The sequence below is a fragment of the Plectropomus leopardus genome, chromosome 1 (assembly GCF_008729295.1).
Source record: "Plectropomus leopardus isolate mb chromosome 1, YSFRI_Pleo_2.0, whole genome shotgun sequence".
Classification (NCBI taxonomy): domain Eukaryota; kingdom Metazoa; phylum Chordata; class Actinopteri; order Perciformes; family Serranidae; genus Plectropomus; species Plectropomus leopardus.
The window spans coordinates 32,102,395-32,120,220 of NC_056463.1; the positions used below are offsets into that span (position 1 = coordinate 32,102,395).

General features: G+C 42.2%; 1 protein-coding gene across 1 annotated transcript in view; it reads right to left on the reverse strand.

Moving 5' to 3' along the window:
• Positions 1 to 3,769: 3,769 nt before the first annotated feature.
• csk (C-terminal Src kinase) overlaps positions 3,770 to 17,826 on the reverse strand; it is a 53,230-nt gene continuing 39,173 nt past the window's right edge. The window contains exons 5-13 of the mRNA XM_042483755.1: positions 14,744 to 14,963; positions 10,303 to 10,396; positions 9,600 to 9,665; positions 9,377 to 9,476; positions 9,106 to 9,196; positions 7,883 to 7,956; positions 7,018 to 7,213; positions 5,591 to 5,677; positions 3,770 to 5,201 (exon numbers count right to left, since the gene is read on the reverse strand). Of these exons, the coding sequence (XP_042339689.1) occupies positions 5,019 to 5,201; positions 5,591 to 5,677; positions 7,018 to 7,213; positions 7,883 to 7,956; positions 9,106 to 9,196; positions 9,377 to 9,476; positions 9,600 to 9,665; positions 10,303 to 10,396; positions 14,744 to 14,963 (1,111 nt within the window). The 3' untranslated portion in view covers positions 3,770 to 5,018. The remainder of the gene's footprint in view (positions 5,202 to 5,590; positions 5,678 to 7,017; positions 7,214 to 7,882; positions 7,957 to 9,105; positions 9,197 to 9,376; positions 9,477 to 9,599; positions 9,666 to 10,302; positions 10,397 to 14,743; positions 14,964 to 17,826) is intronic.

The following is a 17,826-nucleotide window of genomic DNA, read 5'->3' on the forward strand; positions in this document are numbered from 1 at the left end:
CATTGGTACCTTCCTCTTCAAAACAGGCGGACCTGGTGATTAAACTGGTGAAAACATTGAATAAAACATGAAAACACACACTAAAAACCCGACATGACAATGTGAATAGCCCTTTCTGGACTTGGTTTTTTACAGCAATTCTTATTTCAGTTCATTATACACTAATGAAAAAAAACCCATACTTATCGTATTTCATTCCTGCCGGCATTTAACCCTAAATCCTATAAACTGGAAAGTGAAAGTGAAGATACTAAAAAAGTGTATTTCCCCACACTATTTCTTTAACCTCTGCTTTTGATTTTAAATCACGGCTAAACAGCTATAAAACCTCCTTTGTGGTTGGAAGGTCTGTCAAAGAAAGCAACATTCACACCTCGATTAATAACTACAGTTGTGGTGCCATTGAGAAAGGACATTAAAATATCATTATTCAGTGATGTACCCACAATGGGTGAGAAAACATGCAGTTGTTTAATGGATTCACAAATGGGTGTTAAAAGCCTGAGAAACCTGAGAAGTGTCAAAATGACTCCACTCTATCATCATGCACAGAGGTGCCCTTATTTAAATTTTGCAACCACCAGCTGCTCCAGTTAAAATTGACTGGTTTTACTGGGTAGTTTCCAGAAAGAAGTGGTTCATACATGCAAATATAGAGCAGGGTTGTGCAGCAAAAACTATGACGCTTGGGGGAAAAAGTGAGGCAGAGACAGCACACAGATTCATGTGTCTTCCTGGTGAGTCATGTGGCTTCAAGAAATCTGCCATCATGGAACTTAGCACCACCATGTAAAGCCAAGACTGGCTGAATATTAAAAAAACAAAACAAAACAAAACAACAAAAAAAACCCACGACCTGACACCCTCCCCACCTCCCCACCCCACCCTCATTCTGTCACACATGTAAATCTGTCATGTCCAGCTTGAAGCGCGGGACGACAATGCACATGCTATCCTCACAAAAACACGTGCAGCCCTCAGCATCTTCCTTGGACTCCCCCCCCCCAAAAAAAACTGTGTTGGAGTAATCAGATTAATTCAGGAGCTAATTTGTTGCTGTTGAGTGTGTGCCTGGCTGCCGTCAGTAGCACAGATCCATAACTTATCGAAAGCTGATTAACACATCAATCCTCCTGCTTGTGCCCACTAAGAACGCGGAGCTGTGCGGTTGTCAGGATTACTTAAGTGTGAACGAAAGACCACGGCAGGCAGACGTGACAGCTGTGTATTAAGTCTCACTCCTGTCACCACACGCTCTCATCATGATGATACCTCCAGCTGGGCTTTACATTTTAAAATATATTATAAGAATGTATCATAATATATCAAATCAAAAGATTTTACTGTACTGTGACTGTAATGATGAAGGATATGGTGATAAATCTGGAGTGAAGACAAGTTTCTTGTGCTGCTTTCAGGTGCCTTTCACAAGCATTTAAACCTTTGATGCAATTTCTTAAAAAAATGTTTTTTAAAATGAGCAACTTGGTAATACATGTTTCACAAATTGCAGAAATTAGTAGATTTAGAAAATTATTTTTTTTAAAAGCTAGGGGGAAAAAGGTAGGCAAAAACTATATTTAAATTATCATAATTACATATTTTAAATGATTATAAAATTATTATTTTGAATTATACTTTTTTTAAAATACTAATTTTCAGTTAATTTTAAAAATGCTTATGCAATTACTTGCTAAATTTTTTGTCATTTCTTCTTCTGGTGCTCATTGCCTTCTTCTCGTGTCAAGTCAATTATAAACAGCCAATTTGCTCGGGTTTCAAAGGTTTAAAGGATTCCTCTGACCTTTGACCCCTCCAGCTGAATTTCCAAATCTAAGTCTGCTATCTTGACTAACTCCTTCCCAAATGCAAATTTATTCCAAGATTGAGGCTCTGTGTTGCACATTTCAGCTCCCTCTGGGGTTCAGACTGTATTATGCATCCCGGCGGTGTCTTTTGGCAGTCAGGCGACATCCAAAAATGTTCCCCCATCGGCTAATGAGCTGTACTTTTTGCCAGTGAACCAAGGAGACAAACTGAGTGCGTGGGGGTTGGGGGTCTCTGCAGCAGGCCTGTCTCGTGCAGCCGTAGCAGGATGGTAAATTGGAGCTGGCGTGATAGGTCCTGACAGCAGCACAGTCTTGGCCATGAGCATAAACTGCCTTGCTTACGTAACCGGCCCCATTGTTACCGCCCTGCTACTGTCATTAAAATTCATGGGAATCACATGAAATCACGCCTCCAAACACTTGTTTGCTGCAGCAGCAGAAGATGCAGGGCTGATCAAAGTCAAAAAGATGAGATCTGAATGAGTTAAAGTTAAAGCACATGATAAATTCAGTGAGACTTAGGGACTGCTGGTCTCATGTCGCCCTGTTAATCACTTGGGGCGAGTGGACGCCCTCCAAAGAGTGGAGGCGGCACAGTTGAACCCAGCTTAGTGTTAACTGCTCAGCTGATCTTGCAGTAACACTCCTTCACACCTATAAGGCTCTGCTGACACTTCACCACCTGTTCACGGCACTTCTGCTCTCAAAAGATGATCACTGGAGGATTTATTTATAGCCGTACATCTGTGAAGAGATTGGGCTTTGAGACAGATCCGAGACAATCTTTAGAGAATCAGCTCACAATCACTTTGTCTTGTGATCCTCGTCAGATGTTGCTTGTGCAGTACTGAATAGTTGAATCAAAGAAGTATGTTGTTTGATGTGATTCAGAGGAACATGGAGGCTAAAAACTAGTCAGCGTTTAAAAAATAAGAAAGAAAACACACCTGTTGAGAGAATAGTAGTGATGACACATTTTCCATCCTTGTAAGTCATATCAAATCCCTCATTTCTATTTAAATTGATCACTTGTTCAATATATGTAATATTTCTTAGTCTTAAATATCTTTGTTGTAACTGGCTAAAATCTGCAGCCTCTTTATCAATCTTTAATATGAAGGGGGCTTTGAGCCCAGCACTTAACCCTGCTCCAGTAGAAATATGACCTAGCTATGTGCTCAATCAGTATTCCTGAATTAAATTATGGCTAAATATTCAACAATCTGCAGCTGAATATTTCCACTGTGGACTCCAGGGGGCCTAATACGGTCTGTAATTTGAAAATCCTGTATGTTAAAGGCATAATTCACCCCCCAAATTCATAATGTGTGTATAAATTAAAAACACTCCTACTGCACAAAAAACACCCTGCTAACATCACCGGTATTTGGCGCTACTGAGTCAGAACGGCATTGATGGAAACGCAACACGAGGGCGAACGCAGTAATTTCAGCTCCTTAACTTGCGACATGCAATGATGCGCTGACACTATTTACCATCCGTCTCCGCCCAAGCAATACCCATCAAAGTAAATCTGCACAAAGTTTGAGAGAGGGACTGAATAAATAAGAGATATAGAAAGAGAAGTAACCACTGTAAAGTTTTCACAGAACTCTGTCACTGCTGCTTTCAACTTTTCAGCGGTCCGTCCATGACGTCAAACGGACACACCAAAACAACCCCCCAGGTGAAACCAAGGTGTTTTTTATGAATTCAACAAAACACAGGGTGAGTAACTGATATACAAATGGTCATTTTGGAGGGGGGGGGTTTGGGGTTGAGTATTTCTTTAAAGCAGCGTGTATTCCCTTCTCACCCTCACAAACAACTGCACATGAATGGAAGGAAAGACGCTTGTATGACGTCACTCCTTCCCTAACACACAATCGCTCTCTCACCTACACACACACTGATATAATGATGCAGGTGTTTCCACACTGTTCAGATGGAATGATTTATTCATAATCATGATAGCATAATAAAACAATGAACATTGAAAGCACTGACAGTTGAACCCAAGGCCTCTCACACACAGCATGCACCACCCTGACCCCAGCGTTCACAGAGACACTGAACATTCCTATTGCCAAGACACTCCTGGCTGCTGAAAGTCCTCCTTTTTTTTGAATTCTCCGTCAAAGTCAGTTTTTTCCTTGTTCTTTTTTTTTTTTTTAATCCTTTAAATATATTTTGATATAAAAACAAGCCCACGTATGATGAATCGACCATGTTTGTGAACTGCCTCTCCCCGAGCTCCTGTTACTGTCCTGCGCCCCCACCACCACCACCACCACCACCACCACCACTGGGGCTCTACTGGTTGGAGGACAAACATGATTCTGGCCCCCAAATCCTCCCTTGTCCTGTTCATGCTCTCTTCGTGGAAACGTGGGGGGAAAAAAAAATCCCCAGTCTTGATGGGTGATGGTGGAGGTGGGGGAAACGGCACTAAAAAATAAAATGGTTTGATAACCTCCCTGAAAAAAAAAGAAAGCAATAAAAAAGATTTCCTTAAAAAAGTAATAAAAAAAAAATAAAATCAAACCACAACAGTCCAGTTGAAAGACGTGCTGGAGGGAAGTCTGGAGCTCTGTAGACTGGAGGCACTTTAGCACAGAGCGAAGGCCCCACACCTGACACCATGTCGAGGGAGGGAGGGACAGAGGGGAAGATGGAATGACAGAGCTGGGCTGAATTCATGCAGAGCCACATGGTGATACAGAGATCCAGGAATGATGGGGGGGGTGAAGAAAGAGCACCTGACAAACGTGGAGGAAAAGGCCAGCCTCCCCTCTACTTAATGTCGTGTTCAGGAGAGGAGGAGGGGAGGAAAATATAAGAAAGAAAACTACAGGAAAAGAAAGTTGGACCAAGAGAGGAGAGAGAATGAGCAGCGGCAGGTATAGAAGGAGGGGAGAGCAGTGGCCCACCGAGAGAAGAGGAAACTGTCTGGCAAAAGCTATACAACACAAACAGGAAAACAGTCCTTGTATGGAAGCAGAGGGCGGCTGGCGGACGCCTGAGGTCGGGGGGAGGGGGGCGCAGTATGGCAGTCCCACAGGTCAACAGGCTGAGCAGGAGGAAGGGTGCTGTGGTCCCTCTTCTTCTCCTCCTCCTGCTTTACAGCTGTGCTGGGCTTTGTCTCGCCCCCCTTCTCTCCCTCCCCATCGCCCCCCCTGAGCCTCCTCTTCACAGGTAGAGCTCCTTGGCTCTGATATGCTGCAGCTTCTCCCTCAGCATGCGGAAGGAGGGCCGCATCACGGCGTCCAGGGTCCAGCACTGCTTCATCAGGTCATACACCACGGGCGGGCAGCCGTCTGGGGCGTCCATTTTGTATCCATTCTCTACCCGGGGCACCACCTCTTTCAAAGGCTGCGAGACAGAGCAATGATGACATAGCGTCCACATGAACATGTCAGCTGATGCAGCTGACAATATGACTTAAAGGCAACACAACATCCCAGGCAAGTGTTGTTTTTCACAACAACAAACAACTAAATATGTTAATGTGACAAGTGGCGAAGCGTGCAGAAATAATGACATCCATAACACAGTACATATTGCATCATGTTTTCATCACCTGCTCCAGCAGTCTAATGACACAAATGTAATTATTTTGAGGTCAGCACTGAAGGTACAAGATATTTCACTAATCCTGTGTGAAAATAAATAAGAAAAATAAACACTGGTCTTAGCAATGAAGCCTGCCATCTGCTGGTATACCCTTAGACCTCAAAGAGCCACAACAATCAGGTACTTACAATTCTAGGGTAAGGCACGCGCCCAAAGGAGTAGATCTCCCAAAGTAGGATTCCATAACTCCAGACGTCTGACTTGGTGGAAAATCTCTGTTGGACCAAAAAAAGCCCAAATGCACACATTAAACAAAGGCATTCAGTGGGAAGCTCTTCCTTTGCCTCCTTTAGCCAGACAAAATAGTCTGTGCTTGCTTGTTTTAGTGCCATTTTTAGGAGATCAAGTGAGGAAACGAGAATAATAAACACAAAAGTAACACCAAATGTGTTCAGTGAGTTGAAATTCCATGTCAGCACAGGCTCCAAAGAGCATGTGCACATGCAGATTTGGTAGATTAAGAGACGAAAATGAGGGAACAGCAGGCTGCCTCTTAGTTAAACTGCTGCTATAAAACAAAGTCCTTAATGGGATTTCAGTCCACCTTAAAACAAAACAGGTTTTAGGGGCAAAACATTAGAGAAAAGTTATCTAAGCTTTACTATAAACACGCGAGACCTCGTGCAAGGAACACCTGTGCGAACAGATTTGTTCTTAATCTGCATGTATTAGTCATTTGCGAGAATTTGCTGCCAATTTTTCATGCTTTTCCAATCTTGGATATTAACAAAATTCACGAGTGACCCAGACTTGTTGTACAAGTCACACACAGATAGTCTGCCATGCCTAATATTTGTTTTTTTCGTGGTTAATGTGATGTCAGAGCAGTGTCAACTCTGGCATTAAATTATCTAATTGTTTTCATGCCTGCTTAAAGCGACAGTGAAGGACTTAGTACATTTATAAAAATATAAATCAACGTCTGTTACATTCAGACCTTTGCTGAATGAGTGAATGACACCATGATGGTTGAGCCTTTCACCGCCAGGGAAAGCTCTCTGTATTTCCCACTTTAATGGTGCTTCGGGGTCAGTTGGTAGTGATGACTTTCCTGTGCAGGCCTTTTACACGATAAATTAATTGATTTTTTTTATGTTATATTTGTTTGATTTTTGTTTTATTTTGGTACTGTTTTTCGTTCTGTTTTCTCATTGCTTTTTCTATATGATGTTTTTTTCTAGAGTATGGCTGAAGCTATGTCGGAAAATCCTAAGAAGCCTCTAAGAAAAGTTTCTAGAGTGGGTGGTCCAGATAAAAAAACCCCTCAACATTCATAAGAAGGATTAATTCCACAAAAGACTTGAAAAGAGCGCTCCCGGGGATGCGGAAATGAGGCGAGATCACCTGCAGGCCAATGTTATAAACACACTTCCATAGTGTTTATGTCATTACTCTCACTGCCAGAGGGGGGAGACACAAGGTCTGCACTCCAGCTTTAAGAATTGTCCTTTTTATGTTATGTTACGCTGTACTCAAATTAAAGTAGGTGAAGCAGAGAAAAGCGACGGATGGGCAGCCCGGGTCTGCGACCCATCCATCCCTCATCGTCTCTCACCTTCTCTCTTAGTGCTTCAGGGGAGGTCCATTTGACGGGCAGCTTGGCAGTGTCCTGTATGGAGGAGGCCTCCTTGGTGAGGCCGAAGTCGCTGACCTTGGCGATGTTGTCATCGGACACCAGCACATTACGAGCTGCCAGGTCTCTGTGGACGAAGTTGTTGGCCTCCAGGTACTCCATGGCTTCACACACATCGCTGGGTAACACAGCGAGACAGGAGAGATGATGAGTGAGGACGGGATGACTAACATAATAACAACTCACAGGTGTGCATCTACTCCTTAATCTAGGTGGACATATTTGTGGCTGTGATTAAGACCTGCCAGGACACATCAAACAACAACTGCGGTGAAAATTCCAATAATGCAAAAAGATGAGAATGCTGAATCAGAAAGTAACTGCATATAAATTACACTTTTCTACTTGCTTCATGTTAATGCAGTTTAAATCTCATCACATGCACATCTCTAACAAGCTCATACAAGGCTTACATGGGTCAGACTGAAAATGAATCATGAAATACTTCCTCGTGGATGTGCGTTTTTCTGCCTACTGATCTGAATGTTTACTCTTATGTAACGGTTGCGCTCATTTTAACTTGTGCCGGGTTACAGCATCAGCTAAATGACCTCCAGATAAAGCAGCTCTTTATAAAGGCAAACAACCTGCATGATGGCTGCTTGTGTGAGCAAAGGGCTTCTTTTATGTTCCCAGTCAAGAGGGTGACACTCTTCTGTTGAAATTCTATTCAAATCCTGACAGAAAAAGAGCAGCAGTTTACCTGTAGACCCTGAGCTGTGCTGATTAAACATTTGTCTTTTCTACAAATGTAATAAGTACTTGAACAGAGATGAAGAGGACTCACAGCGAGAACTTGAGTAAGCAGTCTCCGCCGAGCACGGTTCGTCCTCGGGAGCGCAGGTAGTCCACTAGGCTGCCCTGTGACACAGTTCAGAGGAGGAGGAGGACATTTTTAGCACCGACTCTCTCAAATCTCAAGTCTCTGACCCCGAAAGTGTTGGTGTACTCTCAGCTAAGCTACATGGGCCCACACTATATTTAGAACAATTTACAAATTCAAACTTTGAGGGGGCAACAAAACAAAGGAGTGTCATTCAAAATTATCTGTTCTTATTTACATTATTTTATCTTATTAATAAGGTATTGCGATTATTGTTAATATTAGTTTAACCAGTGATTTTTTTTTAGGTTGTATATACAACATTAAAAGGAATAGCTTATCATCTCTGGAAAATACTCTCATTTGCTTGCTGACAGAAAGATAGATGATGATTGATACTATAATATCTATACAGTAAATATGAAGCTAACCGGCAAACATTGTCCAGACGGTGACGACATGTTTGTATCCAAAAATTCTCCTGGATGGACACCAAAAATTGCAACGCAGTTATGAGGAAGAGGGCCAGATGGTCTATTCAGAACTCTCTTACAAACCAGGGAATATTGATTGTATTAAATACTATGAGACAAAGCAAATGAATGTATCTTTTAAAAAATATATATTTTATTGACAATGAATTTATTTGGTTGTGAAATGGTTGTTATTAGACAGCCACACTGTGATGTTCACTCCATGTCCAAAGACTAGTATTAATTGCTGCACATTTTTTTAAAATATAAAAACATGTTCATGCCATTTATGTTGGCCTACATGTTAATTGTATTCCTGTTTTTATCATTTTAAGACTGTGGTTTCTTTCTGCCAAAAAGTGAGGTGACATAATACAAGAAATGGACTTTGAGTTTACAGAGTTCTGGTGGATGAATGGGTAAAGCACAGGGCTTTGACCCAGCAGACTTGGGTGCATTCTGGGTTGCTGATTTGGTCGTGTTAACATCGTATTTCAACATTTCTGGGACGCTCAGGAAGGAAGCCCAGCTGACAGCCAGCTAATATTGCAGACATCATCACAACTTTCCTTTTGGAACCATTTTCGAACCATAACGAGACGTTCTGGTTGGACGTTCAAACAAATTTTTCACTGTCTGCTAGGTACCCCCGCAGTTGTTTAGCTCAGCAGCCACTTTAGCTGTGTTGGCTTGCAAAAAATGGTTGTGACAAACCTTAGCCATGTACTCTGTGACGATGTAGAGACTGCTCCTTTCCTCCACGATTACCCCTAGCAACTGCACCAGGTTGTTGTGCCTCAGTTGCCTGAACAGAACAAAACGAAAGCAATCAGGCGTTAGCCTGCTGGAAAACATGAAGGTATCTCTTGTTGTATCTACAACAATAATCAGATGTAAAAGTAAACGGTCTGCACGTGTACGCGCGCACAGACGAACATATTTTGTAGGAAGTGTGAAGTACAGAGCGATAGTCAGAGGAACTTACGTCATGACAGAAGCCTCAGCGATGAAAGCCTGTGCTGTGGCGTCATTTTTGATGCACTTGACCGCCACCTTGGTCCCTCTGTAGTCTCCCACCATCACATCTGACAAGGACACAGCCAGGGTGAGGTTTTAGTAAATTATGCGCAGCGAACTCGGTCTCTGTTATTATGGCTCTGATGTATGAAATTAATGATGAAGAGATCCTTGTAAAGTCAATTCCTCACCTCCAAACTCCCCTTTGCCAATAGTCTGCAGGAGTTTCAGCTCCTTTCTGTTCAAGGCCCAGCCGCCTGCCAAGACAGCACAGATAACACTTAGCAGACCTCACAGTCAACCACAATCACGCTATACGTCTAATAATATGACCATCCAACACCCAGGGAGGAACATGCATTAACAAAGGGATGATATTGATTATTATTACATATTTATATGATTTTGCAAGTAAAACATTGACACAAAGAACCAGCGCTACTTAACTACAGACAAAATGTATTAAAATATTCATTAATATATTCAGCTTTATTTCTGAATATCTGTCATTTGGAAGTTATGGAAGTGAAGTGTTAATTTATTTGATCATTTAGCTTTCCCCAGTTATCCTGTGCTTGTGTTCGCCGGGTCAGATGGGTACATGAAGAGCAACGAAAAGAGACAGAGGTGGAGGAAGACTCTGATTGACCTTAGGAACCGGTGAAGCCCAGCAGTTGTCCCCAGACGCTGAAGATTAATTACCCTCTGTTGATTAATGCTATTAGGACGAGATGATAGGGGAACTCCTGTAGGAGATTCAGGCTTTGTCTGTATGCTGTGAATGTGCCACAGACTGAGGATAGCGTGACTGTATATAAACACAATAACGTCCGTGTGTGTGTGTTGGTGCCAGTGTCCCTGTAGAGCAGCGTAATGAGCTCAGTGTGTACTTACTCCTGGAGAACTCGTCTTGTGCTGCCACTGTTCCTTCCATCAACTTGGGTTTAATCAGCCGGGTGCAAAGGCCATCGGCGTCTTTGGTGTAGTGCTGGGGACAGAGATAAAAAATATTAAATGCATTTTCAATACATAAAGACAAAAGTCAGTATGTAGTGTTGAAAACAACAACAAAAACCCAGGTTTTCTTTCTGAAGGGATTCATTCTTCTTTTTAAAGATCTAATATAGTCAGGATATACTGTAACAGTTCACTCTCACTCTGCCAACTTGAACTACATTGAATGATCAAGGACTGATGTTCAAGGATGGAATCTGAATGGTGAATCTGTGCACAAGCTTTTGATATGCAAAACAAAAGTGAGGCGGATATTTCCAGCAACTCTCTACAGAAGAACATGAAAGTAGTGATGAAAAGAAGATTCAGGTAAGGGTTGATGTGCGGGGGCTCCACTGATTTAATATGTGCAGGACATCGAAGGTGTTTGTCTTCACCAAAGACAGAAAGCATGCATCACTGTAACAGAGGAGGATGGCTGTCTTGAGGGAATTCCTGCCTTATTTCCATTCAAAAGATGAAATGAAATTTCATTTTTGACTTTTGACTTGTTTGGCAAGTTTAGGGTTGGCTGCTACTGCTCTGACTGGAGGAGGAGATATATTCCATCAATGGGGGAGGTGAAGATGAGTTATTGAAGAGAACACCATGTCAACGAACTGAGGATCCAGGGTTGCTTTTGTGGAAGTAGCACTTATTTGAGCTCTGTGCACCCCTAGTCAAGTCCCGCTGGAATTATTAATAGAGAAAAATCAATTTTTGATTGACACATTTCTTCTTATTACATAAAAAAAGAGAACATATAACCTTATTTATAACAACAGATGCACCTGTGCTGAATGGCATCCAGCCTATCATCCTAACCATGACGTCACAAATGCAAGCACGATGGTGATTAAGTTCTTTCAGTTTAAGTGGAGAGTTCGACACTTATCTCATCGGATATGAAACCTTTAGATCGTTATTGAAAGATGATTTATATACAACTATGAACAAAATTAACGCAATTCTCTGAATCCCAGTGCATCCGTGCTGCAATCATACATCAATTGATGTGACAGGATCTTTAGAAATGAATAAACCTCCGCTGATGATTGACAGCCTGTGTTAGGCATTTGAGGAAGACTGTTGAGAGCCCACCATCCCCCCCAGGAGCTGTGGAGTTTATTGTGGGAACCAGCAGCCGAGGAGGAGTGAGTGGATGTAAGAGAGTTCAATCCATCTGATCCTTCACCTCCAGAAACACAGTGAAGCAAACAACCCGTCAATATCTGCTCATCATCAAGAAATCACGTTGGAGATTAGGATTATGAATGCAGATGTCCCCTTTTGGTGATATTTAAATGTGTGAGACAAATCAGTGTCTTCCTAACAAAGATAACTGAATCTCTGTTTGGTCACTAAATTAATAAAGCAGAAGAAGAAACTCTCTACCAACAACAAAGTCAATGTTACACAACTGCAGCATGGCAAATTGACCACCGAGTGTAAGTTACCAATTCAACCACCAGGGGGCAGCATGGTGAAGGAGGGCTCTCCACTACATTATTCAGATGCTCACACATGCAGACACGTATGTGGATTAACAACCGCACCACACTCATACATACATGACATACACAATTATACATATATTCACATTTCTTTCAGCACTCATCTGTGATGTTGCTGCATCATTTGTTATTATATGTGCAGTGTTCTCATTATCATGTTGGTTAACGCAAATTAACATGTTGCATAATTGATACTGCTTTTTAACACATTACAATTACATAAATTCAGTCTTTTAATGCATGAAAAAAGGTATTTTTAGCATGCAGCGGTGCTGCATAAATCAAGATCTTCCCATATGTAATTAACGCAGAAGGGTGTAATCACAGAGCGAAAACACAGAACGGGCATTGTGTCTGAAAATACTTTTCGCCGTGCTGTTACACCCATCTAAATAACATATGGAGCCATCTTTGTTTCAGCAGTATCACTTCATACATGTGAATGACATACAAAACATCACTGTGGATGTTGTGATTGACAGAGAGGAGGCCCAGTAGTTCCAGTGTATAAGTACGCCTGTGGTGTGTGTATATGCAGGTCTGTGTGAAGCCTGCTGTGACAGGCCAATAAGAGCAGGGCAGGCAGAGCAGGGGAACGGTGGGCAAGCCAGATAAACACACAAGAATGTGAGGCATCCTCTCATAGCCTATTATAGAGAGAAAGAGAAGACACGGGGGAATGCAGACGAGGGAAAGGATAAAGATATAGTGAGATTGAGAGAGAGAGACAGAAAGGCAGGGTGGGGGAACAGAGGAAGAGGCTGAGGTAGATAACAAAGAGAGAAGGAAAGAAAGCAATATGCCAGGTATACACGAGGGAACACAAAGAGAGAAAGAGAGGGAGGGAGGGAGGTGGAGAAAGGAAGTGGAGGCAGAACCAAGCCTGGAGGGTGTGAACAAGAGAGGGGAGGATAGAGATGGAGAGATAGAGATTGTGGGTGGCTGATAACGAGAATGCACCGGGGATGTAGATGGTCTCGGTGCCAGCTGGCACATTCCTGTCGTCCACTTCCAATGCCCCGCAAGGCAAAGAGATGAGGTACAATTAAAAGTGTGATAGCCGCCAATCCAGCTCTTCTCTTTATCTGAGAGGATGAAAGGCCTCTGTCTCTCTCTCCTTCCCTCTACCATCATGTCTCCTGCACTCCCCTCTCCATGTCCTTCCTCTGAACCGGCTTTCAGATAACAGGCAGAGAGTGAGAGGATCAGACAGCTTTTTGAAGAATGTGAACGTGTACTTGAGTCTGGTTTTTAGGGAACCTCCTTGGGGACAGTGAATATGTGTGCGTCTGTGTGTGGGTCTTGTGTTTACAGAGTTATGTAATCATACTGCTGCATGATTGAGTTAATTTTACTAATCTCAATACTGGCAAAAAACTGAAAGATGGGTTTCAAATCTCATTCATAAAAATCATAAAAATAATCCGAACATTTAACTGACTGTGAACACTGTGTGATTGATCGAGTTATCCAAGAGGCATTTTTGACAACATGAATGTAATTCAAAACAAAGCGAGAAAAGTTGATGGCATAAATCCCACCTAGTCTTGTACATTAATTTTTTAAGGGGGAGGTAAGTTTGCCAACTCTACATGCAGGCTGAAAACAAGAACTTGCAGCACATTTTGATTATTTTTTAATTACTGACATTACTTTCTTAATTATTCATTTGGTCTAAATAATGTCAGAAAAATAGAAAATAGTGAAAAATGCCCATCACAATTTTTCAGAGTCCAATGTGACGTCCTTAGTAAGAGATTTCATTATTTTTAACGTGGTCTCATTATAACATATGATGAGACATACTAGTTTTGAACTGCCTATGGGAAAAAGGAATATGTAAGAGTCTGTCTGTTCTCAATTAAAAGCTCAGTTTTCGTTGTCTTACACATCACGTGGCATTTCTTTCCTCCGACTAAAACCTGTCATCTATCGTTTCGTCTCTCACGTGTGTGTATCTCACTCGCACAAGTGGCAACAAAATTGTATTGCACAGATTCGATTGGCTGAGTAGCATAACAGAAGATTGTCTGATGAATGAAGTTCGTTTGTGAATTTTCTGGTTACTAAACATATGATACAAATGCTGCACTACTGAAAACAGACACACTCCATCAAAATGTTATAATATGAAACAATTTATCAGCTTTAGGTGTGGGTCCTGATAGGATGGCGGCCGGGTACCTAAAAATGCTTTGTTTACAATCATGTGAGACAAAAAAAGAGCAGCAAATCCACACAACTAAGAAGCTTTAACAAGGGAATATCTGGCATTTCTGCTTGAAAAAAATATTGTTAAAGTTACTAAATGATTAAAATAGTTGGAGATGTTTTTCCTGTTGATCGACTAACTGTTTCTGCTCTCCAGTCTCCCTGAAGAAACTCTAATGTGGTATTAAGTTTGTGGAATAAATATTCTAAATCCCATTTTCTGCCACAGCAGTTGTTTCCAGGCAGAGTGCATTTGCCAGAAGCCTAAAAAAGTTGCCCTACATCTCCATGACTTTCAGAAGAGAGGAACTATCTCCTGGTACAACATGAAACAAAAGCAACCACTGATATTCTGTCCATAAATGTCAGAGGTTTCATTTTCTTACCAACATCCTTCTCCACATGCTCTCTGTGGTTCAGCGCTGAACACTTGGTGACTTTCAGTTCTCACTATTATTAAGTTTAAAGACAAACCAACCAACTGGCACTGATAATGAGCGGCCAATTATCCTTTTCATCTGCCAGACTGAAAGCCAGGCGTGTGATGGGTATCAAGGGTATTATGTGGGGAAAAAATAGAAGCGTGAATGGCAGCTAAGTTGTCTGCTGTCCCTCACCTCAACCAGCTGCATGAGGTTCTCAAAGTACTCCTCCTCGTCGATGGTAAGCTTGCCGTTGTGGTAGATGATGCGATAGTGCTCCACCTTGCCGTCGCAGCTGACGCACAGCGTGTAATCGCCGGGGTAGTTGGTGCTCTCTCTCACCAGGAACAAGCCCGTCTCCGGAGGGTAGAGGAGTCGCTCGGCCTGCTCTCGAGTTATCTTCCCATGAAACCAGCTGCAGAAAGGGAAGATGGGCAGAAAGACAGTGACAAGACAGTGAGAAAAGGGAATAATTTGGAAAACGATGAAGAGAGGATGTAGATGGAGAACAGGAAATGAGAAGGGATGAAAAGTGAAAGGATAAAGAATTACGGAGGAAGAAAATGAATCAGATATCAAAAAATTGCAAATGGGAACAGAAATTGACAAAAACTGACATTTAGTGTTTGCATAGCAGACACACACACCAACACACACACACAGACACAAGTTGATGTAACAATTGTGGACTTTTAAGAGACAAGTCTGATTCAGAGACACAACATGTGACAGTTCTTGTGAAAAACAATCGAACTCCTCATCTGCTCTGTGTCACTGCTAACAACACCAGATAGGCCTAAATCCTTCAACACTCCCCACAACAGATCACACAGGTCATTTTCACTACACTTCTGAAACAGACACAAGGATCCACGCATCACGGTCAGTCGCCCACTTATTAAACGAGAAGTGAAAAACAAGACTGTGGCGATAATGGGAAGCTGCCAGCAGCACTTCCAGTCATGTTCAGCTCGAGCAGAGGGCGGGGTCGCCTCCACTCCTGGAGCTGGTGAGAAAGTACCTGAACCCAAACAACAGGAAACATGGTGCTCACAAACACACATGAACACACACACAAGGAGCCTGAGGCAGAGTCGGAAGCTGACAGGCAGGCGCTGCAATAACAGGAAAATGCAAAAAAGTGCTCAGACGAGGTAGTGGTGGTGTAGGACAGAAACGAGTCACCCACTCTTGGCTGGGGACAGGGAGACCAAGAGACGGGCTGACTCTGACTACATATTTAAAACATTTCGTCAACTCAGGATTCTGCTGAGATAAAAGCTGTTGAGAGTTGTGCTGGCTTTAACGTCCTCTAAGAACAAATAAAGCTCTTGCTTTGCTGACTGCGTAACCCTGCTTCCACCTCACCATATGGCCTGGTGGGTGTATCTATAGGCTGCTAATGGATGGATTAGACAGCTGCATTACAGTGAGTGCATTTACATGCACATTACTAAAGTATTTTTGGATCACATTCAGAATTTGGTGTGTACATGGAACAGAGAAACCTTCAAATATTAATATCCTTGTTCAATCATATCTTATAATACAATATTGTATGATTTCCAATTATTAATGTTGTCATTCATATATTTCTTATTTATATATACAACACCAATTCCAAAAAAAGGTTGGGATGCTGTGTTTTAATTATACACTCATTCTGAACTTGATGCCTGCAACAGTTTTCAAAAAGGTTGGGACAGGGGCATGTTTACCAGTGTGTTACGTCACTTTTGTTTAATACAACACACAGTAAGCATTTGGGAGATGGGTTTGTAATGCAGACAGGCTGATCTAATAACTGCATTTTGATGAAAACCACTGTGTTCTACCATGTGCAGAATGTGGCTTAGCATTGTCTTGAATGGAATAAGCAGGGTCGTCCCTGAAAGAAATGTCTTCTGGATGGCAGCATATGATGCTCAAAAACCTGTATGTACATTTCAGTATTCATGGTGCCTTCACAGATTAGCAAGTTACCCATGATGCCATGGGGACTCACACACCCCCATATCATCACAGATGCTGGCTTTAGAAGATTTTTGGAAATGGAGTTGTACTTTTAGGACTGAGACAGCCTTGCATTGCAAGGATGCATTTCATTGCATTTGAATATACTATTGTTAATTTTAATGTATATGACAATAAACTAACTGGAAGTTGTATTACCACTGAATGAATTGTAACCTATAATCTGCACATGTTTAAGTGTAATGTATCTTAGATATCCCAATAAAATTAAGTTAGACAATGACAATATTTTTGTCCACACTGTTTATAATTTTAATATGAATCAACTTTGGCCTCTATGGACCACTGGTCCGAAGCTTAACCTCACCATCATCCGAGCAACCTCAACCACAAAACAAGCAATGTATCTTCTTATGACCCTCCCTGTGTAAAAGGTCACATTAGCTGCACACAGTAGCAGCCTACAGGGTCTCTCTATCTGCCTTGGCTAGTGAATAGATGGTAATCAACGGCTATAATTGATTTAGCCTGTTTTCCTGCCTCCGTCACTTCCTCCTCCTGCTCTTCATACTCGGCCTCCTCAGACAGCAGAGGCCCTTGTGGCAAAGGAGCTTAATACGGGTTGAGTTGATTAGATCAGTGCAGGCAGCTTCTCCGATGGACAGCAGCTCCTTAACTCCCACTAATCCGAGAGCAGGCGCCAAGCGTGGACGGCCCAGAGACACACATAGCCCTTTGGTGGACACACACTAGCTGCCCTGTCCACAATAATTAACTGCAGTTTTTATACATTACATCATGCTGAAATAAGAGGAGGCGCAAAAATGTGGTCAACAACCTGATGGTGGACAACAGGGGAGGAGGACAGCAGGGTTAAATCTCTCCCCAGCTTATTTAAGGGGGTGGTGCTGTTCTGTGTGATAGATATCTGCCACAAGGGGGCAGCAGAGAGAGCAAGCTGTTAAATGCCAGGGAGGGAGGGATAACTGTATCTGCTGCTGAGTATCAATCGGTCAGGGCGAGAACGGGGACAGAGGACCACAGCTGAACCCTTATGTAACTCAAAGGAGAGGGAGAGGTCTTCACTGAGACATCTGTTAGCGATTCACAACTAAATCAACAAGTCCCTGTGGGTTACAGCTAATGGCTCCAGACGAATGACTTCTGATGACTCCAGCGTTTTGAGAAGGAAAAAAAAAAAATCAACAAAAAAAACCACTTAACTGCGCAGTGATCTCAAGGGCAGCAGTAAGAACATGAGGTTAGCAAGTGTAACCATGCAAAATATTTGAGAGTCTAATAAA